At 42.8% G+C, this 25,596-nt stretch overlaps 1 protein-coding gene across 1 annotated transcript in view; it reads left to right on the plus strand.

The window, feature by feature from the left end:
• The window catches only part of NKD1 (NKD inhibitor of WNT signaling pathway 1), a gene marked incomplete at its 3' end in the record, with an annotated part of 78,202 nt that extends 53,078 nt beyond the window's left edge, over positions 1-25,124 (plus strand). Inside the window, exons 5-10 of the mRNA XM_083370877.1 lie at positions 9,596-9,702; positions 16,890-16,985; positions 21,075-21,222; positions 21,859-21,943; positions 23,050-23,180; positions 24,550-25,124. Coding sequence (XP_083227003.1) covers positions 9,596-9,702; positions 16,890-16,985; positions 21,075-21,222; positions 21,859-21,943; positions 23,050-23,180; positions 24,550-25,124 — 1,142 coding nt within the window. The remainder of the gene's footprint in view (positions 1-9,595; positions 9,703-16,889; positions 16,986-21,074; positions 21,223-21,858; positions 21,944-23,049; positions 23,181-24,549) is intronic.
• Positions 25,125-25,596: the final 472 nt, after the last annotated feature.

Genomic DNA, 25,596 nt, shown 5'->3' on the forward strand with positions numbered 1-25,596 from the left:
GTTTTTTTTTCCTAGTCAAAATACGGACATTATGATAAGTTACCCATATAAAAATAAGGGGGCCTTGTTTTATACAATGCGTGTGAACTTTGGGCTGCACCTTTTTTTTAAGAAGAGACAGAGATGTTTGGAGCATCAGTCTAGGACAGTATGTTTTACAATGTAAATTTTAAATTGGTTTGCAGGAACAAGGATGGTTTGGATGGCTCATAGCGATCAGAAAGACATTCAGAACTGGTCTCCCCAGCGTTATTTCTTTACGATGATCTTTGTGAGGATCACAGTGACAGCTCTCCCCATGGGAAGCAATTTTGATGAAAAGGCTGATATGATTATTCCATCATCTTGGTGTTTTCAGAGCTCTTGTTATCACGGCAAATGTGGGCGCTCTGTGTGTGTGTGTGTGTGTGTGTGTGTGTGTTTGTGTGTTTGGCACATCTAAGTTAGCCGAGAGACTGGTTGGGGATCAAAGTCTGCATTATTAATGATATTACCTACGCACAACCTTCATTTAAATTAGTGTTGTATAGTTTTCCTTGGGAACTTCAGAATGAAACATCCCTAAAGGGATCACCATACAGCCTCCCTCCAAAAATCAAAATGAAATAATTAAAAAAAGATGATGGAAACAGAAATATGTAAAAAAAATGGGGTTGAAGGAGAGAAAGGACTTGTATCTGTAAACTGTACTGAGCAACTCCGAGGACAAAAGAGCAATTTGTGCTATTCTGAGTGTGTGGTTGAATTTCCTCACCCTGTTGCACTTTTCTTGACACTCCCCCCCCCGCTTTTGTTAGAAGTAGGAGTTAGCAAAATCCTGAGCCACTGGACGAGGCCCAGGCAAGGTTAAACCCAGCTAAAGGTGTGACAGACCCAGGTAAGCCACAAGGAAATTTATTATGCATGTCCTGATAGGCTATCACAATCTCACACAGCTGAATATGGACCCTGTTGTGTTTCTTGTGTAGCCCGTTGTGAGCCATTTCTCTATCTGGGTCTTCAGTGTTCTTGGAGCTTGGTGGCTTTCTTGCAGACGTTTCATGACCCAACTAGGTAACATCATCAGTGCAAAACTCCACTCCCTTCTAGCACTGATGATGTTACCCAGTTGGGTCATGAAACATCTGCAAGAAAAGCACCAAGCTCAGAGAGCATCAGGGACCCCTCATTCCAACCCTGAGCTTCAGATATTCTCTTCTAAACAGATACCTGAAGCCAAAGGTTTCATCCAGGACCACCTATGTGGGGGGATCCCCCCCCAACCCCAACCCCAAATCTTTGAGGGCCACTTGTGTGGCACCTCCAATTTTTAAGATGATTGCAAGGAAAGATGACCCAGTACTTGAGAAGCAACCAGGCTACCTATCATTAATTTAAGCTTAAAAGCCGGCAGAACTAAATTAAATTTAGGTTTCCATTCCACCCTATTTCTTCAACCTGCCTATATTTGGGAACGTTTTTCTGGGACTGTACTCCAAAGCTTACCAGTCTCCAGGCGTTTTTCCATCTGCTGCTTGAGCTAATGTTCCATAACCTATTTCTGGGTTTGCACCTCCCAGGAGCTATAAAAACCGCCTTCTCCTCGCCCCATCTGCTGATCTCCCAGAGGGTGTTTTTTTCTCCTTTTTTTAATATTTGGGAGTCTCTTGCACCATCATCTGCTGCCCAAGTCGTGAGACCCAACACAAGCTGTATGTCTTCTTTTATGAGGCAGTAATTTGGAACATTGTGGGGTTGGTTTTTTGTGTTGGTTTTTTTTTTGTGTGTGTGAAAAGGCTTTTCTGTACATAGTGATACAGCATTTCATCCTTCTAAACTGAACTTGCTAACTTTCGAAGGAGGAGGATGAGCGGGAGGGCTAGGATAGGGGAAAATATATATATATATATTCCTTTGATCTCAGTAGAGATGGGAAAAGCCTGTTCTGTTGAGGCTTTTGGCTAACAGAACAAACAGCGTTTAGAATTTAACTTTGCTTAATTAATTAGTAATTCTGTTTAATGCCGTCTGATCTCCATCCAAAAGGTATTCTGAAGCTTGGAAAAGGGAACATCAAAGTAGCTTGGGTGACGATGGTCAAGTATAGCATTTAATCTAGCTTGCTGCTGTTGATGAAAAATTACCAGCCCGGCCACTAATTAGAAAGAGAAATGATTGTCTGCTATATAAATTCATCAAGCTATTTAGTGCAAAGAATTAAGTTAGGTGCCTGAGCTAGTATTGAAGTGATATAATTGCTAACTAATAGCAGTTTAGGACTGCCATATGGTTTTGATGATATCTGTCAATTTTCTTTTCCAGTGCGTGTTTGAAGGGGGAAAAAAACTTATTTATGGGGTTCTAAAGTTAAAAAGTGGGTTACTTTGGTTGAATTAATGATCAATGCAGACGGAGAGAATGTTTATTAATTCTTTATGTCTTCTCGGTGTGATCCCCTTGTCTTCTTCTGACTGTCCAGTCAAATAAATTATTCAGATTGAGAAAGGCGAGGGTCAGAGATTGGCCAGTTGGGATCAGCTGACAGAATGCGCAAAGAGAGAGAGAGACTCCACATTTTGGTTGAAGTGTAATGTGCTATCAGCTATGCAGAACTCATGGGAGGTGGTAGCCGTCTATAATCCTGAACATAACATTCTACAAAGGCTGGTGTTGTGATGACTTTGGGCACAACTCAACAGTACAAAATGCCGATTGACAGTACAGTCATGGAATCCTCTCCCTGTCCACACCTTTTTGTGGGGCCTGGTTCTCTAATAACAAATAGACGTTATTAATTAACCGACCTCAGCAACAGATAATCTGGAAGTATTCTTGTACCAATTAGCCTCTTTAATGCGAGAGTCCCGTTTCGCTGTGTTTGAAATGCAATATTTCTCGGGCCTTGTTCCCGTTGTTGCATTTTCAGTTTCGGATAGAAAAAGAACATTGTGCTGTGGCATTGGAGGCACACACTTCCTAATTAGCAGCAGAGAAAAGAGAGGCTGTGAAGAAGCAAACGAGATGTGTTTTCAAAGATGTAATCCTCGTTCAGTTGAAAATGAAAACCCAAAGCCTTAGTTTTAGATAATATGATAGTTTCATTTTTATTCCTCCCCCCCCCCACTTTTCTGGACTAAGGAGTAAAAACTGTCCACTGATTGGGTTTGCTTAGGCCAGTTTTAGTAAATTCAGAAATTTATTTATTTATTTATTTTATTTTAATTCCATTTATATCCCGCCCTTCTCCGAAGACTCAGGGCGGCTTACAAGCTTAGCAATAGCCTTCATTCTATGTACATGCCTGCTTATTAGGGCTTTCGCCCCCCCAAGTGGCATTATTACAAAGTCAGCTTAATTGCCCCCAACAATCTGGGTCCTCATTGCCCCCATTTCTCCCCCCCCCAAAAAAAAACAGGCTTCTTAAGCAGGAATTTAATACATCGACCTAACTATCCCCCAAATTAAATGTGTCAAGCAAGCTGGTATTTGTTTTCCAAAATTTTCCTTCGAAAAAACAAAGAAAAATACTTGGTGGAACAAGCTAATTCATCTGCAGACTTTTTTCATCTTCAAACTTTCCCTGCCTCCACTAAAGTCCTGGTGGTTTAACTTCAGAGGGTGGTTAACCAAACGGTCATAAGTGGAGGACTACCTGTATCAAGTCCTTTACTTAAGAACAATCCGTTTAACGACCACTCGAACATCATTACATCACTGGGGGGAAAAATGACTTAGACTCCTTTTTCCACACTTACGACCATTGCCACATCCCCGCAGTCACATGATCAAAATTCAGACGCTCGGCAACTGACTCGTATTTATGTCCTGGGGCGTCACGTGATCCCCTTTTGCGACCTTCTGAGAAGCAGAGCCAACGGAGAAGCCAGATTTGCTTCACGGCCGTGTGGCTAACTTAACGACTGCAGTGTTTCACTGAACAACCGTGGCAGAGGTGTTGGGTTCAACTATGGTTGTAAATGGAGGACTAGCTGTGCCACCATCATTTTGGAGAAGGGTGATTGGGTTTTTGCACAGGAGGGAGCACGCCTGATTTGGTAAGCGTGGGGAGTCCCAGAATGACTAACATCTGTCCTGGGTGCTTTCTGAGCACTGCCATTCAGTTCACTGGTTCTTCTGGGCAGGAAGACAGCCTTACAGTTAATAAGAAGAAATTGGCAGACCCTTCAGGTTAACTAGAAAGTCTGTCTTGCCAATGTTTAGAGACAGGACCCAGGAAATGTCAACAACCGTCAAATTTGGTATTTCCCAGACACTGCCTCCTCTGGCAGGTACCAAAGTCCTGTCGAAACAAAAGGCAGAGTTTCCAACCTACCTTTATAATACAGCTTTAAGGTCAAAGCAGGGAAGGAGCATTAAAGCAGCTGGGTCTTTTTTTTCCAAGCTCAGATCTCTGTTTGAGAAACTTAACATTGTCTCTGCATCTATGTGCCATACATGTCGAGTAAATAGACCCGTGCAGGCATGTGCATATGGACACCCAAAGGATAGAAATGAATTCCAAAGAGTGAAAAAAGGACACCGCTGCCTACATTGGTCTAGAAAGAGTTCTTCTGAGGGCGTCTGGAAAATGTTCTCAAACAGCACTTGCAAAGGATTTTACCCAGGATTTGGGACATATTGAAAGTAACTGGTGTTCTTTGGACTTGATGGTTTTCTGGCAGAGGTTTTATTACCTGATTAGGGAATATCAAGCGATTCTCCAAAGCACCTGAAGGCAGGACAAGAAGCAACGGATTGAAACTAACCAAAGAGAGAAGCAACCTAGAACTAAGGAGAAATTTCCTGACAGTGAGAACAATTAACCGGTGGAACAACCTGCCTCCAGAAGTGGTGAATGCTCCAACACTGGAGGTTTTTAAGAAGAGATTGGACAGCCATTTGTATGAAATGTCATAGGTTCTCTTGCTTGAGCAGGGGGCTGGACTAGAAGACCTCCAAGGTCCCTTCCAGCTCTATTCTATTCTACCATCAGTGCTTGATGAGGAGGATCAGCACAGGACTGATGATGTTACCTAGTTGGGTAATGAAATGTCTGCAAGCAAATCACAAAGCTCAGAGAGCACCAAGGAGCCCACAGTTCGATTCTGACCTAGACATTCCCTTTTGTTGGTTCATCTAATGCATAGTTATTCCCACAAGTATCCAAATTATGCCATTTTTTTCCAATTGCAGACCTGAGGTGTTTGGTTTCCTGAATGCGTTTGTGTTCATTGTGTGAATGTGCTTGGGGGCAGGGGGGGGAAAAGAGATTTTCCCAGAAGTGATCTTGCCCATGGATCTGTTTTGAACTGCTCTTGAGTTGACAGTTAGGATCCTTGATGATCTCCCTTTTATTTAAGATAGCAATCTTGCCTAGACAAATGTAATATTGTTGGTGAGGATTTGGGTGGAAGATCACATGGCAGCCAGCTGAACTCTTCGCATTTTGCCTTGTGGTTTTTCTTGGGTTGTCGCGCTGCCAATCTTAACTCTTCCCGGTCATTGTTCGCATTTTTCGTTATAGATGCTTTTCAGGGCATTGCTTTTCTGTTGTGTGTGTGAGAGAGATGTGAGCAGATCTCTTTAACTGTCCTGTGTTGCTTCATATGCATAGAAACAGACCGCTGAAGGGCATATAGCCTAAAAGCACTTACATTTTCTGTATTTCGGTTAAACACGTGTTAAAACAAAATTTGTTTGCCTCAAGCCCAAAATGCTATCCTTTGATATTTTCCCCCTATCCTATCTAATCCAAAGACTGAGCAGTTTGACTGATGCAGTGATCTTTCATCCTAGGCAGCCTGTTTATTTACGTATGTACATGTTTATTTAAAAGATTCATATAGCTGTCCATCTTAAGTTTTCTGGGCTGCTTTTGAAAGAGGCTTTAAAGAAATAGATCTATATTCCACAAATGGCGATGCCTTTTTTCATTTATGGAAAAGTTGTATCTGTAGTTGTGACCAGCCTAGAAAATTGATAAAGATGCCAGGGAATTTGTAGAAGCCGGGCACTCTTGACAATCAGCCATCAAGGGACACATAGACATTAACAACATACTAGAGGCCAGGGGACTGGAGGCTAAAAGATATAAGGAATGGTTGCTGGAATTGGGCAGGTCTAGTTTAATGAAGAAGGGACGCGGTGGCTCAGTGGGTTAGGACGCTGAGCTTGTCGATCAGAAGGTCGGCAGTTTGGCGGGTCGAATCCCGAGTGCCGCGTAACAGAGTGAGCGCCTGTTACTCGTCCCAGCTTCTGCCAACCTAGCAGTTCGAAAGCATGTAAAAATGCAAGTATAAAAATAGGGACCGCTACGGTGGGAAGGTAACAGTGCTCTGTGCACCTTTGGCGCCTAGTCATGCCGGCCACATGACCACGGAGACGTCCTCGGACAAGCGCTGGCTCTTCGGCTTTGAAACGGAGATGAGCACCGGCCCCTAGAGTCGGAAACGACTAGCACGCATGTGCGGGGGAACCTTTAGCTTTACCTTTACCTTAGTTTAATGAAGAGAAGTTTAGTTTAGTTTAGTTTAGTTTTATTTAATTTATATACTGCCCTTCTCCCTAGGGACTCAGGGCGGTTCACAGGGCATATATAAATAACAATACAAAAGTTAAAAAAAAGATTAAATCAATGCCCAGTTAAAAACAATAATACAATTCTAAACAACTATTTAAAACCCAAATCCCCCGTCAGGCCAGACCAGCTAATTCAAATAAATGGGTCTTCAGGCCACGACGGAAAGTTCGGAGGTCTGATGCCATCCGGAGCTCCACCGGCAGTTGATTCCATAATGCCGGAGCGCCCACAGAGAAGGCTCTCCCCCTGGGGGCCGCCAGTCGGCATTCCCTGACTGGAGGCACCCTGAGGAGGCCCTCTCTGTGGGAACGCACAGGGCGGAGGGGAGTTGACACCGGCAGCAGGTGGTCCCCGAGGTAACCCGGACCCATGCCATGTAAGGACTTAAAGATCATAACCAAGACCTTGAACCTCACCCGGAAGACAACTGGTAACCAATGCAGGACTAGGAGAGACATGTTCCAGTATCTCAGGGGTTGCCATAAAGAAGAGGAAGTCAAGCTATTCTCCAAAGCACCTGAAGGTAGCAAACAACCCAACCAAGGAATCTTTAAGACCACCCTCACCAACACTGACAGAGCAAGCCACCAGAAAATAAAATGACAACAAACCACACTCCTCACCAGCACTGATGATGTTACCTAGTTTGGGTAAGAAACGTCTGCAAGAAAACAAGCCAGTTGCCAAGCACCTGAATTTTGATCACATGACCAGGGGGATGTTGCAATAGTCATAATTGTGAAAATTGGTCATAAGTCAACTTTTTTCAGTGCCGTCGTAACTTCCAATGAATGGTTGTAAGTCAAGGATTACCTCTGAGTCATCCTTGGTTTGATTTCTTGTAAAGGAGTCATGATTTGCTTGTGACCATATCTGAGCCTGTGGGCAACTAGCAGAATAAGAAAATAACAGAAGTGGAAGGGACCTTGGAGGTCTTCTAGTCCAACCCCTTGCTTCAGCAGGAAACCCTATATCATTTCAGGCAAATCATTGTCCAATCTCTTCTTACAAACCTCCAGGGATGGAGCACCCACAACTTCTGGTGGCAAGATGTTCCACTGATTAATTGTAGGAAGTTTCTCCTTAATTCCAGGTTGTTTCTCTCCTTGATTAGTTTCCATCCATGGTTTCTTCTCCTGCCTTCAGGTGCCTTGGAGAATTCTTGAATTCTTACTAGACATCTGACTAGCTTTGGGGCTGCTGTTTTCTGACACTTGGTTTGCAAGTACGTGAGACAGACAGAAAGGGGGAAATTATTGGGAAAAGTGACGTTGCGCTGCGTCTTCAAATACAGAAGTACAAGTAGCTCCAGCAACCAAATTGTAGGCCAAATGGAGAAGAGATCTTTGCCTGCACGCCATATTAAAACGTATGTCCAAGACATTTATATGGCAAGCTTTTCCTTCTCCGTCATCTTTCTGATAGTCTTTACTTTTTATATTTGAAGGACCTAATTTGTCACAGCACAGTTTTTACCTGCCAGAATGTGTTATTTTAATGATTTATTTATCTTTCTGAACATAGAGAAAGATTATGCTGCAGAGCTTAGAGCCAAGAGCATTTATTCTCTTTTAGACTTCTTCTCTGGTTGCCCTTACCTTGCCCTCACACAGAAACTTAATTTAAGGCTGATGAAGGATAAAATATAACTTGTGCTGATGCATAACATTAACCCATAAAGCAGCTTGTTTGTTTGAAGGATTTACTGCAGTGGTGAAGTTAGCCATTGTAGCTTTTAGTTCTGTGTGCAAACCAAAGCACTGTGGCATTAAGATTTTTTTTAAAAAAAATCCAATTTAGTTTTATGTGTGGACTGGTTGATGCTTTCTGTTGGCTTTGAATGAGAAATGAATGTGTTCCTGCAAGTTGTAACAAGTCTATTCTCTTAGTAGAGAATACTTTAATACTTCCTCTTTTTTTCTTTTTTAAAATTCACTTTTGTTTTACCTTTGTGTGTATTTTTTTTAAAGTTTGTTTTTCTTCATCCAGAGGGTATTTCCGTAGCGAGTAGAACCCTTTGTTAATATTGTAACCTGTTAAATCAAATTATATTTTGGATGTCAAAGTTAGGGAGCTACTGTTCTCAGCAGAACTCCATGTAAAATTCATGGTTGTACCATGTTGATGAAAATGAAGTCAAAATTTAACATAGTTGACAAATATGGGTTTTTAAATAGGTTCTATGTCATGTTCAGAAGAAAGCTCTCTGGGCTCCTAGTTTGAATGTTTTGAGGTGCAAAGAGTTTGCACTGGAAAATGCATCTCTCAATAGAGTTAAACTGGGCTCCATGCTGGGAAAAATGTGCTCTGTGTCAGGCTTAGAACAAAACTCCAAAAGGTTTGTTTCATGCTTAGGATGCTCAACACGTCTCTTTTGCACTCGGAGCAAGGTTGAGCTACCGTGTTTCCCCCAAAATAAAACCAGGTCTTATTATTTAATTTTTATTTTTTTTGCCTACAAAAGAGGCATCAGGTCTTATTTTTGGGGGGTGTCTTTTTATACCCACCTCCGGCACTGATGACCCTGCCCAGCAGGTCCACTTCTTCTGCAGCTGCATTCCAGCCTCCATTTTGCACTCATGCCTTTCTGGAAGGCCTGTGACTGAGAAATGCAGGCCTGGCTGCAGAAGACGCCACAGAAGAAGAGGGCTGGTGAGGAGAGGCCTGGCTGGAAGGTGAGTGTGGCGTGTGTGGGGCAGATTCACACCCCTACCCACCCCTGCCGTAGCTTGATTGTGCCTCGCCCCCAAACTAGGGCTTATTTTTTGGCTAGGGCTTCTACTAGACCAGGGGTAGGCAACCTTGGCTCTGAGCCATGCTGGCTTTAGGAATTCTGGGAGTTGAAGTCCACGAGTCATCAAAGAGCCAAGGTTGCCTACCCCTGTACTAGACCCACCCCCCAAAATCAAGCTAGGGCTTATTTTTAGGGTAGGTCTTACTTTCAGGGAAACCTGGTGTCTTGTGCATCCCTACAGCTAAACTCAACCCAACATCTAGAGCATTCTCCTTAACTCTGCCTCTCTCTTTCACCCCCAGTTGCTCTGCCTCCAGAAAAGACAGACGGAGCTCGCAGCGGTGAGGAAAAGAAAGCTGAAAAGGAAGCCGACGTCCGCACAAATGCCAAGAAGCAGCTCAAATTTGAGGTAAAAGCATGTCGTCCTTTTGTTAGGGCAGCCAGTTGCTCTGAGATCTTCAAAAGATGCCGTTCCCATCCAATTTGACTCCTAATCGGCTCCATATTAGTGGTTTTGCAAATGCAAGCGGCGTTCAAAACAGCAATTGCTGTTCTTCTTCCAAACATTTGGGGAGTGTTCTGAGGTCAAGACAGCTCTGGTTTGCACTTGGAACTCTTCCAGGAGAGTTGGAACAACATCAGAACGCTTCCAGAAACGATGAAATAACCCATTTTTGAACTTGAAACGGCATTTGGAGTCTTGAAATGTTTTGTCTTTGAAACATTTCACAAGCCTCCTTGAATGCATGCCCTGTTTTCCTGGAAGACAGAAGACTCTTCAAGGGTTCAGAGAACTGCTAGCTTTCTGCCCTATTTGGGAGTGCATAATAAAAATTGTGGAGGATTATGTTGTGTGTTTGCAGTTGCGAAGTGATTGCCTAGAATCCATATCCTGGAAAAGGACAGATTTGTAAAGAATTGGAGGTGACCCCATAATCATGCTTTCTTCCTCCATCTCCTGCTGTACATACAAGAGGCCACCATGCTAGCAGTTGAATCATACTTCCAAACTGACAATGAGGCAGCAACCAGTAGGACAAGGGAGAGCTTGGTTCAGATGATGGGCAGACCTCTCCAGGTTGTTACATCGTCATATCTCAATCTGCTTCCTGAGGGTGGTTGATTGACTTTACTTAATTAGGAGACCAGACCTTTGAAGAATCCAAGTTGATCCATGGGACAAGCAGAGTTTGCTCTCAAAGTTCAAAAACTTTGCAACTCCTGAGAAGATTATTCCAGCTTTTGTTTACAAAAGCATCTTGAGCAACCGAAAGAATTACAGAATAACAGAGCTGGAAGGGACCTTGAGGTCTTTTAGTCCAACCACCTTATTCAAGTAGGAGACCCTTACCATGCTGGACAAATCACTCTCCAATCTCTTCTTAAAAACTTCCAGTCTTGGAACACCCACAACTTCTGGAGGCAAATTGTTCCAGTGATTAAATGTTCTCACTGTCAAGAAATTTCTCCTTAGTTCCAGGTTGCTTCTCTCCTTGGTTAGTTTCCATCCGTTGCTTCTTGTCCTGCCTTCAGGTGCTTTGAAGAAGAGGTTGACCCCCTCTTCTTTGTGGCAACCCCTGAGATATTGGAAGGCTGCTATCGTGTCCCCCCTCGTCCTTCTCTTCATCAAACTAGTCATACCCAATTCCTGCAACCGTTCTTTGTATGTTTTTAGCCTCCAGTCCTCTGATCATCTTTGTTGGGCTTCTCTGCACTCTTTCTACAGTCTCAATATCTTTATTAATTAAACACTTTAATTATAGTGGGGCATGTGTGTTTATGTGAAGCTTCCCCAGTTATGTCGCATGGAATCATTACAGTTGTGAATTAAGCTCTAGATTCATGGCCAATTGGCTTGCAGCACTGGCTGCCCTTAGCTGATCTGGAAGAGCTAAGCAGGATCAGACTTGATCAGGACCACCAGGAGTGTAGACTTGACTGAGAAACTGGAAAAAAACAACAAACGTAGCTCATTCCAGGAAATCACTAGGAATCAAACTTGGTTCAAGGGAAACCTTTTGTTTGGTGTGTTCTTGTGCGTGCAGGAGTTCCGTGAAGTTCCATGAGCTCACATGAGGAGAACTTTCTCAAGTGCCAACCAAGCACCAGGGATGCCAACTGTGGCAAAATTTAAATATATTATTATACATATTATTCTAATGTCTCATATCTTGGCATTAATGAATCTTCTCTGCTGGCTGTCATTACGCTTCTTTCTCTGAGTTTCTCTTTTCTTACATTCTTGCCAAAGGTGATCAGTGTGTTGTTGCTGTAGAAGATACAGATAATGCTGGGAGTAAACAGAGCCAATTACAAGTAACTCAGTGATCTAATTCTCCTCCTTGATATAAATTCAGCTAAGTGGACAGATTAAGAGTCTTCAGAGGCCGGTAGTGATCTTGCCAAAATTGTTCCAGGACTGATAACTGAAGTTGGAAAAGAATAGGCTTTCATCTTTACTTCCCCCCACCCTGTGCCTCTTTGATTGCTCTTTCAAAATAGAATTAGTGAATCAAACAGAGAGACATCCTTGAGAAAACAGGGACTTTTCATGTAGCTTCACTGATATCTAACACAGTCAATGAGGTTTCCATGATTCGAGTGGCTTTAAGATTCCTTCCTTTCTGCTTCCCTCTCCTTCCTTCCTTCCTTCCTTCCTTCCTTCCTTCCTTCCTTCCTTCCTTCCTTCCTTCCTTCCTCTTCCTTCCTTCCTTCCTTCCTGCTTCCCTCTCCTTCCTTCCTTCCTTCCTTCCTTCCTTCCTTCCTTCCTTCCTGCTTTCCTCTCCTTCCTTCCTTCCTTCCTTCCTTCCTTCCTTCCTTCTTTTCTCTCCTTCCTTTTTGCTTCCCTCTCCTTCCTTCCTTCCTTCCTTCCTTCCTTCTTTTCTCTCCTTCCTTTTTGCTTCCCTCTCCTTCCTTCCTTCCTTCCTTCCTTCCTTCCTTCCTTCCTTCCTTCCTTCCTCCCTTCCTCTTCCTTCCTTCCTTCCTTCCTGCTTCCCTCTCCTTCCTTCCTTCCTTCCTTCCTTCCTTCCTTCCTTCCTTCCTTCCTTCCTTCCTTCTTTTCTCTCCTTCCTTTTTGCTTCCCTCTCCTTCCTTCCTTCCTTCCTTCCTTCCTTCCTCTTCCTTCCTTCCTTCCTTCCTTCCTGCTTCCCTCTCCTTCCTTCCTTCCTTCCTTCCTTCCTTACTTCCTGCTTCCCTCTCCTTCCTTCCTTCCTTCCTTCCTTCCTTCCTTCCTTCCTGCTTCCCTCTCTTTCCTTCCTTCCTTCCTTCCTTCCTTCCTTCCTTCCTTCCTTCTTTTCTCTCCTTCCTTTTTGCTTCCCTCTCCTTCCTTCCTTCCTTCCTTCCTTTCTTCCTTCCTTCCTTCCTTCTTTTCTCTCCTTCCTTTTTGCTTCCCTCTCCTTCCTTCCTTCCTTCCTTCCTTCCTTCCTTCCTTCCTTCCTTCTTTCCTTTCTTCCTCTTCCTTCCTTCCTTCCTTCCTTCCTTCCTGCTTCCCTCTCCTTCCTTCCTTCCTTCCTTCCTTCCTTCCTTCCTTCCTTCCTTCCTTCCTTCTTTTCTCTCCTTCCTTTTTGCTTCCCTCTCCTTCCTTCCTTCCTTCCTTCCTTCCTTCCTTCCTTCCTTCCTTCTTTTCTCTCCTTCCTTTTTGCTTCCCTCTCCTTCCTTCCTTCCTTCCTTCCTTCCTTCCTCTTCCTTCCTTCCTTCCTTCCTTCCTGCTTCCCTCTCCTTCCTTCCTTCCTTCCTTCCTTCCTTCCTTCCTTCCTTCCTTCCTTCCTGCTTCCCTCTCCTTCCTTCCTTCCTTCCTTCCTTCCTGCTTCCCTCTCCTTCCTTCCTTCCTTCCTTCTTTTCTCTCCTTCCTTTTTGCTTCCCTCTCCTTCCTTCCTTCCTTCCTTCCTTCCTTCCTTCCTTCCTTCCTTTCTTTCTTTCTTTCTTTCTTCCTTCCTTCCTTCCTTCTTTTCTCTCCTTCCTTTTTGCTTCCCTCTCCTTCCTTCCTTCCTTCCTTCCTTCCTTCCTCTTCCTTCCTTCCTTCCTTCCTTCCTTCCTGCTTCCCTCTCCTTCCTTCCTTCCTTCCTTCCTTCCTTCCTTCCTTCCTTCCTTCTTTTCTCTCCTTCCTTCCTGCTTCCCTCTCCTTCCTTCCTTCCTTCCTTCCTTCCTTCCTGCTTCCCTCTCCTTCCTTCCTTCCTTCCTTCCTTCCTTCCTTCCTTCCTTCTTTTCTCTCCTTCCTTTTTGCTTCCCTCTCCTTCCTTCCTTCCTTCCTTCCTTCCTTCCTTCCTTCCTTCCTTCCTTCCTTCCTTCCTTCCTTCTTTTCTCTCCTTCCTTTTTGCTTCCCTCTCCTTCCTTCCTTCCTTCTTTCCTTCCTTCCTTCCTTCCTTCCTTCCTTCCTTCCTTCCTTCCTTCCTTCCTTCCTTCCTTCTTTCCTTTCTTCCTCCCTCTCTCCTTTCCCCCCTCCCCACATAACACCTCTTTTTCACAATTGATGATAAGAAAGACAAAAAAACTCTGGATAGTGCACTCGGGCAGTACAGAAGAGAAACAACTGGAAAAAAAATCCCAAAATATAAACCCTCGCAAATAGAAGTATAATGAACGTGTCAAAGAAAGCAAAGATAGTGCTAATAATAATTGGCGCCTTGGTTCGATCCTGAAACATCTGGAACACCACTTGAACGTCGTCATCAGCATCAGCACTGACAAATTCACCAGTCCATTGCAAAAGGCAGCTTGACTTGGATCAGCTTCCGCCCTGTAACATTATCTTCAACACCCTCAAAGAACAACATCTGCCTATCCCAGGTCCTCGGGAAGGATGATAGGCGGATAAGAATGACAGATGCGCCCTAGACATCTGTCTGTCCAACCATAACGATGCACATTGCTGATTTCGATCTCTGGGTTGTGCAAGGGGTCTGTCTCCTCCCTTGGGAAGCGTAGAGATAGGTACCCGCTTGCCTTTGAGATCAGAGCTCCTCAGTGGCGCAAGCAGAGGGGCTGAGTACACAGGAGAGGCTTTCATTTTATGGCACCCAGGAGTCTGAAATATGACAGTCAAGAGGTCTAAATCGGCGGCGGCGGCTACGCCTTGGCTTTTAAGGACGCTGAAGAATGTTTGTGTAATCTGAACCTCCACTTCCACAACTGTGTAGGGGTCTTTTGGCAGCTTTCAAGCCCGGGCCTGTAACAAGCAAGAGACGGCTGCCTTTGAACTCAGCAGGGGAAGAAGGGGCTCTGCCGTTAACTGCTGTAGGGAATTGGTTTCAAGTCAGCAGATCAAGGAGGTATTTCAGGCCTTCTTCCATCCTGCCAGAGCTATTTGGAACTGTTTATTTTCCTTGAGTGCCACCGCTTTTCTTCTCATTGCCCCCATGCCTTGCTTGGCTCCCCTTGACTTCCAACGCCCCCCCCCCCGCGAGAGTTTCACAGAAGTAAGGTGAGGAGGGTCCTGTAAAGTTGAGGTGAGGCCTTGGTTGTGCAAACAGGTTTTTTTTTCCTCCTTGGAAACACAAGACTGAAGTGGAAAGTCCCTCGTTCAATTCTTACCGTAGCCAGGTAAAAACAACAGGAGTCCTTTCAGGATCTTTTCTTGGCAGTCCTCCATGTACAACGGTCACATTTAGCGACCGTTCGGAATTACGGACGCTTGGCAACTGACTCATCTTTATGACGGTTGCCGTGTCCCACGGTCACGCCATCCCCTTTTGCGACTTTTTGACAAGCAAAGCCTGTGAGTAAGCCACTCAGCAACCGTTTTGCTAACTCAACAACCGTAGTGATTCACTACTTTACTCGAGTTGGTCCTTGTCTTCTTGGATACAAGGTTGAGTTTTAGCTCTTCTCAGGCATCCCCAGACTGTGTTCCAAAATGGTGGCCGGACCCCGCTGTCAAAACCCAAACTAAGGAAATAATTTCCATGATATGTCTCAGACTTTGGCCATTTTTTTTTATTTTAATGCAAGTAGCTCTCGAGTGACGACCTCCATCGATCCCAACATTGCTGTTGCTAAGCAAGACATTTGTTAAGTGGATTTTGACCCATTTTACGACCTTTTCTGCCGCAGTTGTTAAACGAAGGACAGAAATGGTTAAGCTAGTAACCTGGTTCTTAAGTGAATCTGGCTTCCCCCTTGACTTTGCTTGTCAGGCCGCCACAAAATGGGGATCATGGGACCCCGGGGATCACTGCGACCATCATAAATACGAGTCAGTTGCCAAGCATCTGAATGTTGGATCATGTGACCCTAGGGGTGCTGCAATGGTCATAGGTGGGGAAAATGGTTATAAGTGGTGGGATTCGGCCGGTTTGCACCACTTCGGCAGAACCAGTAGCTAATTTTTTGTTGCCCAGGCCCAGAATGGACTTCCGGAAGCGGCATCCACACAGAGAACTGGTTGTTCACATATCTGAATCCCCCAACTGGATATAAGTCATCTTTTTTTCAATGCCAGGGTAACTTCAAACACTCATTAAATGAACTGTTGTAAGTGGAGGACTGCCTGTCTGTTTTTTTATTTCATGTCAGGCTCCAGTGACACAACATCAGCAGAATCTTTGAATGTATCATTGCCGGGAAAGATGATCAATCAGAAGGCTAAAATTCTTTGGTTTTGCATAAAGCGTTGTCTAAAGTATATTCTCTTAACATCCTTGATTTACAGACTTCATACCAAGAGGCCTTATTTGCATTGCTTGGCCTTAAAACCTTTTAAGGTTTCAATCTGAAATCAACTTGTGCAGAATTCGATCAAGCAGCTTGGCGGGGTGTTGTTGTCTGGATTCGGATGTTGTGCTGTTTTTCATGGGCCAGAAGCGAGGATGAGCAGGAAGTCTACCTTTAAAATCCGTGGGTGAAAAGAGTTTTTTTTTCAATGGATGGATTTGGGGGAACCAGTTTGTAGCAACTTTCACATAAATCTTTTCTGCCTTCTCTTTAGATTAATTGGCTTGTTCTTTCTCTCTGAAACCGGAGGATCTGACTTCCGATTTCTAAGCGGTTTTGCAAGTAGCTTTTACAGAGTTTTTCCTGGGCGCTTAAGGAAACTGAAAATGTTTCAAACTCGGCAGGAAACTTAGCTCAAGGGAATTAGGTTAAAAAGCTCTATTCAACATCTTCTTTTTGCCCAATCCGAGAACAGCTGACACATCGCCCCTAAACATGATTGCCGTTTTGGAGAGGGGAAAAAAGGAAGCTGACACCTCTTATTTGAAGTTGTAACGTTTTTTAAAATGTTCATCTCCATAGGCAGTCCAGAAGGATACCAAAAGTGATGATATCAAAAGTCTCTGAGAGATTAAAGGAAGCAGGAATCATTGTAACCACACCAGTCATGGCTCGATTAATAATCATCAACAGGCATGACCAATGCTCTCAGAATTATGCCTTGAATAGTCTTCAACGACAGCCCTAATGAAAGAGTCTAGATTATCTGTTTCTTGCAGCGGGGCCCTTTGAAGCCACAGCCTAATCACTTTCTCAACCATCTCTGCTAAAAAAGGGAACCTTAAGAGATTTTTCCCTTGGAAAAGCATCTTCAGACAAAGCATGTTTTAGACAACAAACTAGCCTTTTTCTTTTGGTTAACTGTATGCACTTTTGGGTGTGCCTTAGGAATTGCAGTGTGATGTGTCTGTTGAAGAAGATAACAGGCAAGAATGGACCTTCACTCTGTATGATTTTGACAACAATGGCAGAGTCACCCGTGAGGTAAGTCAAGTTACACACAAGAACCGCACACGGCAAAAAAACATGGGCGAAGAAAATTGAGAAAAAGGCAGGTTGTACACGCAATAAATCAATATATATTTCTAGCTCAGGAGAGCACGAATTTTACATAGTGGTTTTCTTTAGGGCCTCTGATTCATTTGCTGCAGGTTTTTGAGATAAATCTGTGCAGCTCACTCATCCCTGACAACAAGGTTCTCCAAACTTGGCAACTGTTAAGATTTATGGGTTTCAACTTCCAGAATTCCTCAGCCACAGTTGCCAAGTTTGGAAACCCCTGTTTTATGGAATGTTTTTGAGATTATATATTTTGGACATTTTTCATAGGAACTACAAGTGACCCGTGTACCACAGTGTTGTCAGTTCAAAGATCTTTCTCTCTTCAGCTAATCCAAGTGGGAGACTTCCTGCTCAAATGCATGTCTGCATACCAAGTAGTAATAGTTTGATATCTATCATCATATGGAGGATTCATCTGGAATAGCATTGCGTTGGCAATGAGTTGGAAAACCTACTTTTAGCATTAATTTGATCTGTGGGTCAAACTCCTCCACAGAACCGGTTCATGTTCATTGAAATCTTTGCCTGAATTTGCAATCCTGAATGAACATTTATTACTATTAACCGATTAATTAATACACATTAACATTATGTATTATGGCTGTATTATTTATCCTTCTTATTATCTTCTTTATTCCCCTCTTATTGGTTTTATGATTATGATTATTCTTCTGTTGCTTTGCACATACACTGAGAGTTTCTGCACCGGAGACAAATTCCATGTGTGTCTGATCACACTTGGCCATATAAAGTATTCAATTTGATTCAATATAAACCCAACTTTTTAACGGTTCTGCTTTTAGAATCCTTGCAGTAGAATTCTTGGCTGGTTTTGTTTTTGCAGTTGGCATTGTTTAATGTCAAGGATTAGCGCTGTCCGTGTATGTGTGTGTGTTTAAGGAACATTTTAAAAGTGTGAATTTGGAAAGTGATAAACATCTGAGACAAATTATTCCTCAAACAAGAGTGTCAAGAGCATCCTTTGCAAATATGAAATTCTTTCTGGCTCCTCCAGTTGGTGTAAAAACCAAGCCAATAAAATAACAAGCGTAGTCTTTGAACAGTTTCTTTTTTTTTTTCAGCTGGACCGATAATCATATTTATCACGAGGAGGGATCTAAGATGCAAAGAGTAAGACTTTGCAAAGTGTAAGATTTTGCTGAGGCTTACATGCTGTATAGATTTAGAAGTGACAACAGCCGTTAGCCATAAAATGCATCAAACTTTCAGGCCAAGCTTTTTGCCCAATATTTCCAGGTTTTCCCATCAGTCTGGACTTCACCTTGCACTTGAAATAACAAATACAGCCGTTTATTCCTGGAATTGTTTCTCTGCCGCTTTGTCTGTAGGCTATTTCATTTTGGTAGTGTGTTATACCAGCAATTCACACAACGACAAGGTGAGAATGCAGAATTCCTGTGGATTCAGCAAGGGGGCGGGGGGAAGGGGGACGGACTCGGCTAGGAGAAGAGCGAAGCTTAGCCAAAGTGTGAAGTGTGTTATTTTTGATGTGGTGAATTACAGAGCAAAACTGGCATTTCAGAGAAAACTGTGTTGCCCATGGGTTATTATGGAGGCTGAGTGTTGTTCTTTGTGAATAACTTATGGATGCCCTATAGCTTTAAGGCCTTTCTGGAGGAGGTCTGTGTTAATAGAGCTTCTGAAGAGGTGAAGAGAGATACCAAGAGGATGTAAAAGAAAGGAGAAATGAATATAGAAAGAGAATAAGACGCATTTCTGCTTCCCCCCCCCCACTCCCCATATTCAAGATTTTTATTTTTATTTTTATGGGTTTAAGCTATCAAACGGCTTTGGATAAGAAAGAGAGAGACAATCCAGCTGTTGTGTTTGAAGTCAAGACTGAAGAAAGATGTCTCTGGAATAGATGAATGCAGAACGCCGGTGCAAAACTATAATTACATTAGAAAGGAATTCGTGTATATCTGGAATTATTTTTCACTTCGGCTACAAGTCGCAGCATTTTTGAAACACGGGGAGGCTTTTAATTAGCCCATCATATTAAGCGTAGAGGTTTTACATCTTAAAAGGCTGTTTGCTTTTAAATGTTAAATGTTGGTGTTTTTCAGGGAACTGCACGTGGACGGGAACTTGGGTTGTTCGATTAGATGGCTACCAGTTTTTTAAAATTTACCAGGATTTCTTAGAACACTCACAGCAAGTGCATTCCAATGCAGCATTTAATACAGGGATAACCATTATTCAGGAAGTAGAGCCACGAATTTTCTGCTTGGAAAGGATGGAGTAGAGATGGGGCTTTATTCTTCTTCTTTCTTTTCTTTATAAAATATGTTAAGCCTTCTTTAGGGATTGCAGACTATTTCTGATCCTCGCCTCCTTCAAACCATGCTGCCAACTTTTAGCAGTTGTGAAGCAAAAGAACCCATCCTGATTTAATGCAGAAGAAACTCGGGGTTATTTATACACCTCTTTCATCGGCAAAGTTGTCTGCAGAGACTTGCTCCCTGTTAAATCTACCTGGATAATGTATTGAACATGCTTTTCTCAATGGCTGGACTACAAGAGTAACAAGAGAGGCACTGCTTTCTTGCACTGCACTAATATAGGTAATTCTCAGCTTACGGCCACAATTGAGCCCAAAATTTCTGCTGTTGTTAAGTGAGTTTTCCCCATTTTATGACCTTTCTGTGCCACAGATCTTAAGTGGATCACTCTGGTTGTTAAGTTGGTGACACAGTTGTTAAATGAATCTGGCTTCTTCCTTGACTATGCTTATCAGAAGGCTGCAGTAGGGAATCATGTGACCCCAGTACGTTGCAACTGTCATATATACACAGCAGCGGCCAAGAAGATGCTGTTGTAACTTCAAACGTTCACTAAATGAATGGCTATCAGTCAAGGACTATCCGTATTTGAAAAAAATGACTTTGAATATGGCTGAATTCCTGCCTCCTTCAAAGCTAGGGTGATCTTGACCATGATTTGCTGACTGGCATTAGCTGACCTTGACATGACACTGAAAAATGACCCGGGACTTATCACCAGGGCTTTTTTTGTCATAGAACGCTCAGAACGGAGTTCCGGCACCTTTTTTGGATGGAACCTTATAGGGTAGGCAAGGCAGGTTTTATGACATGTGTGAGTTCCGGCACCTTTTTCTTTTACAAAAAAAGCACTGGTTATCACTGATAGTATCTAACACCTTCTAAACCACAACTGTTGTGTGATCCAAACCAAAAGAAGAGAAGGGGACAATAGACATGTTGTGGGAATGTGTCTATTTGGGAATGGGAGACCAAGCCATCAGGAATACGAATGTGTTGAGAGCTGGCTAAGTGAATTAGACCAGAGTGGAATTTTTGGAAAATATTTAACCTAAACTCGCAGATGCCTGATTTCTTTTTTTTTTATTAAAGAGTTTTACAAAAACAAAATTTTACAATATATCCCCAAATCCCTCCCACCCCAAACCCACCCACTTCCCCCACCCACTTCCCAGAGCTAAATACAGGATTATAGTTACAATAATCATATTCTAAATAAAAATTATGCATAATATACAATTAACCAAACAACAACAACAACAACAACAACAATATATTATCTTTGTTGGTTATTTGTTCCATCATTTAGTAAAATAAGTTTTCATGAGTGCATTAACAGGTATGTTTGAGGCTTTTAAGGAAGTGAATATACATTGAGGATATGAATATGTTTCCTTCCCTTGAGAAGTGTCTTATATCCTGATAACTTAAACAGTTTGTGTGCAAATTAACTGAGCTAGAATCTTTACACAATTGCTCTTTAATTCTAATTTTACAATGGTCTATCCTGTGCCTTCCTGGAAACCCACCTTGGTTTGAGCTCCTGTGATATTACAAAATATTCATAGCTCTTTGAATTGTAATTGTAGGATTTCAGACTGTTGGGTAAGAATTACTCTTCTTGTAAAGGAAATAAGAAAATGTGACTACTGGCAGAGTAAACACTATCATTACTGGTGTTTACACATGTATTTTGTTCTCTTTCTAGGATATTACAAGCTTGCTTCATACCATCTATGAAGTTGTGGATGCTTCTGTAAATCATTCACCCAACTCTAGTAAAACTTTGAGGGTTAAGCTCACTGTTGCTCCAGATGGGAGCCAGAAGAAGAGAAGCATCATGCTGAATCACGCTGGTGAGATTTGATTTGGGTCTTTTTTCTTTCTCTAACTAAAGTATCCAAAGACATTCCTTAGACAGGGAGAGACTGTGTTTGCGTGTTATACCAAACCATAATAAAATTTGTTCATTTTGGATTTAAATCAACGTAGCTTTTTACAAGCTAAGACATAATAGTGCATTAAAGGAAACCATTGGTTAATCAATCCTGGCTTAAGTGTGATGTGGCATTGCAACCTTTCAAGGAAATTGGCAATTGAAATAGTACATTGCAAAGTTTCCTTAGTGAAACGGACTGAGTTCTCCACTCCAGTCGGTCGGGTTAAAAATATTAGCTTTTCTTTTCTTGCTTTCTCTGGCCAAAGTTTCTTTCAACATCTTTCCTGCTTGCACTTCTACATTTCACTCAATCCCTTTTTTTCTCCTCTAAAATTGGAGAATATTTCCAAGAGGTGTGCTGAATCTTTTCCTGCCTTCAAGCGAGGAGGCAAAGAAACGAATCTGTCTACCTATTTTTCGCCAAGAAGAGATGTGCCCTTTTTAGTTGGGCTGTGCCAGAAAAATCAATAAGAAGAGAGGAAGTAACAATCTCTCTCTCTTTCTTTCTCTCTCTCTCTCCCTCCCTCCCTCTGTGTGTGTGTTGTGGAAGCAGACCTTCAAAGCTCAAGGCATCGAGTAGAGAGCAAAGCTGGTGAAGAAGTAAGAAGTTGTGACAAGAAGCCAAAGGGTTCTCTTAGGTAAACAGGAGCAAAATGTTTTATCTCTCTCTCTGGAGAAATGTCATGCTAGGTAGCCTTGGATTTAAGCATTCAGTTTAGCACTTCTAGAAGGAGAGAGCCCTTTCAAACAATGCTGTGCCCAAGATACATTTCCCCCACAGGATGTCCCACATTAACAAGGATGGTCCCATGTTAACATGGCACGGTTCAGAAGCTTGGAACAAGGAGGGGTTGAACCGGTCCAATTAAATTATTGATGTTCGTTGAAGCTGATATCTGCTTTAGCCTGAGCCCATTTGATGGAAAATAAAACTGTCTCCAACTCCCCACAAATCAAGGAAGAATGAGCATCACCGCTAAACGTCCCTCTTGTTAACGATATGCGTGAAGTGAAGTGAAATGTTAGAATTTTAATTTTAAAAGACCAGCAAAAATGGAACACCAACAATTGCAAAGTTCTGCAAAGTAGCCAGGCTGCAAACTTCTCTGGTAGTTTCTCATCTTTGTTACATTTTTTTCTCATAATATCAATAATATCAGTTTTTAGGTTAACTTTTCTAACCAAAACATATCTTAATTGCATTCGCACTTAATATCCAAATTTTAATTTCCCATCAGTGTTCAAAATAAGAGCCTTGGTGGAGCAGTGGGCTAATGCCTCCTTAAGTAACACCAGCTGCCTGCAATTAGGGCAGGTTCGCATCCCACCAGGCTCAAGGTTGACTCAGCCTTCCATCCTTCCGAGGTAGGTAAAATGAGGACCCAGATTGTTGGGGACAATTAAGCTGACTTTGTAATAATGCCGCTGGGGTGTGTGAAAGCCCTAATAAGCAGGCATATACATAGAATGAAGGCTACTGCTAAGCTTGTAAGCCGCCCTGAGTCTTCGGAGAAGGGCGGGATATAAATGGAATTAAAATAAAATAAATAAATAAAATAAAATGTCTCTATTGTTTATCATTTCAAAGTAAGTTATACTTTGGGTAAGCAAAAGCTTCCCTTATTCAACCTTCTTAGCATTTTCCTGTTTCCCTTCTTCTACCGAAAGCACAAAGCTTAGTTTTTGAAGGCATTCGCTAACATGGTCTGATGACACTAAAAGGCATCCTGTAATTTGTGAATAGGTACCATCATGGCGAATCTAAGCCTGAACCGAATGGGTGCTACCATCACTGCGTTGATGAAAACATTGAAAGGAGGAACCACTATTTAGATCTTGCAGGAATAGAAAACTACACCTCAAAGTTTGGGCCAGGTAAGTTGCCCCTATGCCTTGCAATCTGTTCCAGATCCTGCTATCTTTTGAAATGGGACCATCTGGGTTACTTGGACGGGGTGGGTGGGTGGTGGTCATGCTGAATATTCAGAGATCAGGATGTGTTTTAAGACTTGAAGCAAAGGTCCTGGAAGAGGGCTGGAACGGATGAAGTTTGGAGGTATCAGCTGATAAGGACAGTTTTGATTACCTGTTATTTTCCAGAAAGGGCCTTGGAGAGGACATAGGGAATGGTCTTGAAAGGCAGGAGGAACAGATGCTATGAAGGCAAAGTTTAGATAAACAGGTTTGATCCCGGTCCAAAAATCTGAGGAAACTTCTCAGACAAGCCCCTCCCTAGTTCCAATGAAGGTGAAATGAAGGAGTCCCTTTGGAGTTTACCCTGCTAGTCTTTGCCGACTATAGGGGGTGGTGTTCATCTCCACGTCAAGGCCATTGAGCCAGCGCTGTCCAAAGACTTTTATATGGTCATGTGGCCAGCATGATGTCATGGAGTGCTGTTACCTCCCCATCGGAGTGGTACCTATTTATCTATTTGCATTTGCATGCTTTAGAACTGCTAGGTTTGCAGGAGCTGGGGTGAGGATGGAAGCTCACCCTGTCATGTTTGCGTTCAGGTCTCAAACCTGGGCTGCCAGCTTTCCAGCCAACAAGCCCAGCGTATTAACCCACTGAGCCACCATGCCGCCAAAGTGAAGGATGGGGGGGAAACACATTCAAATTGGCAAGATTCTGTTGCTAGTGCTGTTGAATTAATAGTAGTTTTTAGCTATACGGCATTGATTTCTTAGTCTGGTCTACTGTGTCGGGCTGATAGTTTCGATTATCATTCTAGTTAGTATATTTAGCAAGCTTTAGATCAACAAAGGAAGGGGACTGTTGAGTTTTTGAGAACCACTACTCAATTCTTAGTGTTACTAGAAGCAGCATGACCCATGCTACAAGAGTTGTAAATGTGAGGACCAGTTGTAAGTCGAGGATTACCTGTGGTGTGGTGTGCTAAGCAAAATGTATTTAAATGAGGTTAGTTAATCCAAGTACTTTTTAACTTGCCCTTGATCAGAATGTTTATATTTCATGCAGTAGACCAATCTCTTTCTTTTCTATTGAACTACCCTGTGACTCGGTCTAGAAGTGATTGTAGACATTTAGCATAGGAGTATCTTCCAGGTTAAGTCCATGACAAGGACTAAACGAACATAGTTTATCTGTCTTTAATAATGTTAAAATTGTTATATTCACAGCAGGAGTCATTAAGGTAGCCGCCAGCGTCCATTAAATCAGGGGACCAGTTGCCCAGGTGCCCTGCAGTATTTTTTTAAAAAAAGAGTCTTTTCTTGTTTCTTAGGCTCTCCGCCCATAGCTCAGAAGCACAATCCAACCGTTCGGGTTGCCAATCAATCAAGATCCCGTTCACATGAGCCTGAGGTCTTCCACGCCCACCAGCGGAGGTCACCTGTAGCAGACCCTGTCCAGATCAACCTAATGGAAGCTTCATATGCAAAGCTGGCAGAAATTCAGCAGAGGCTGCGGAGTCAAGAGTCCAGCAGACATTTTGTGAAGTCTCCCAAGACTCAGAGCAAAAACACTGCTTCTGTACACACCGGGAGGGCCATGAGAAGTAAACCCATCCAAGCAGCGCCAATTCCCATGGCTTCTCCTACCCCGCGGATAGGTCAGAACTTACCTTACCACCCCATGCAGTCTCAGCAGACTTACAAGAAACATAAGCAGAGGGCCAAAGAGACCCATCAGTTGTGCAAAAGTTTCCAAGCTCCTGGGACCGTTGTGGAAAAAGAGCACGTCAGAGACCTGCCTGCGGTCATCTTATACGAAGGTCAAGTTGGGCAGATGATCCAGAGACATGAGCACCACCATCATCACGAGCACCATCACCATTATCATCACTTCTACCAGACATGAAATGGGCTTCTCTCTCTCTCCCCAGCTTTTTTGGGGGGGGAGCTCTCCCACACGAAGGAAGCATGTTGTGGCCTCTTGGGGAAAGATCGGTCTTGTCCTTATTTGTGTTAGTATGATTGCTATAATAATAATTAATATTCTGCTAAAACTATTTTAGAACTTGTATGAAAAACACTAAGAAAAAAATAAGGGCGATAATAATAATAACCTAATATTATTTATGTTACATGGAACTGTATCACTTAACTTTAGTAACTTGTGGCTTTTATTATTTTTGAAAGAATTGGCTTGTTCAGTGCGTGCGCGCGCACACACACACACACACACACACACACACACAGAGAGAGAGAGAGAGAGAGAGAGAGAGAGAACGAACAGCCATAGTTATCCTTATGGGAATCTTCACAGAAACTCTTCATGTATTCAGAGAAGACATGAAAGGGTGCATGGAACTAGTCCGCTCCCAGAAGTG

This window comes from Vipera ursinii (assembly GCF_947247035.1).
Source record: "Vipera ursinii genome assembly, chromosome: 10".
Lineage (NCBI taxonomy): Eukaryota > Metazoa > Chordata > Lepidosauria > Squamata > Viperidae > Vipera > Vipera ursinii.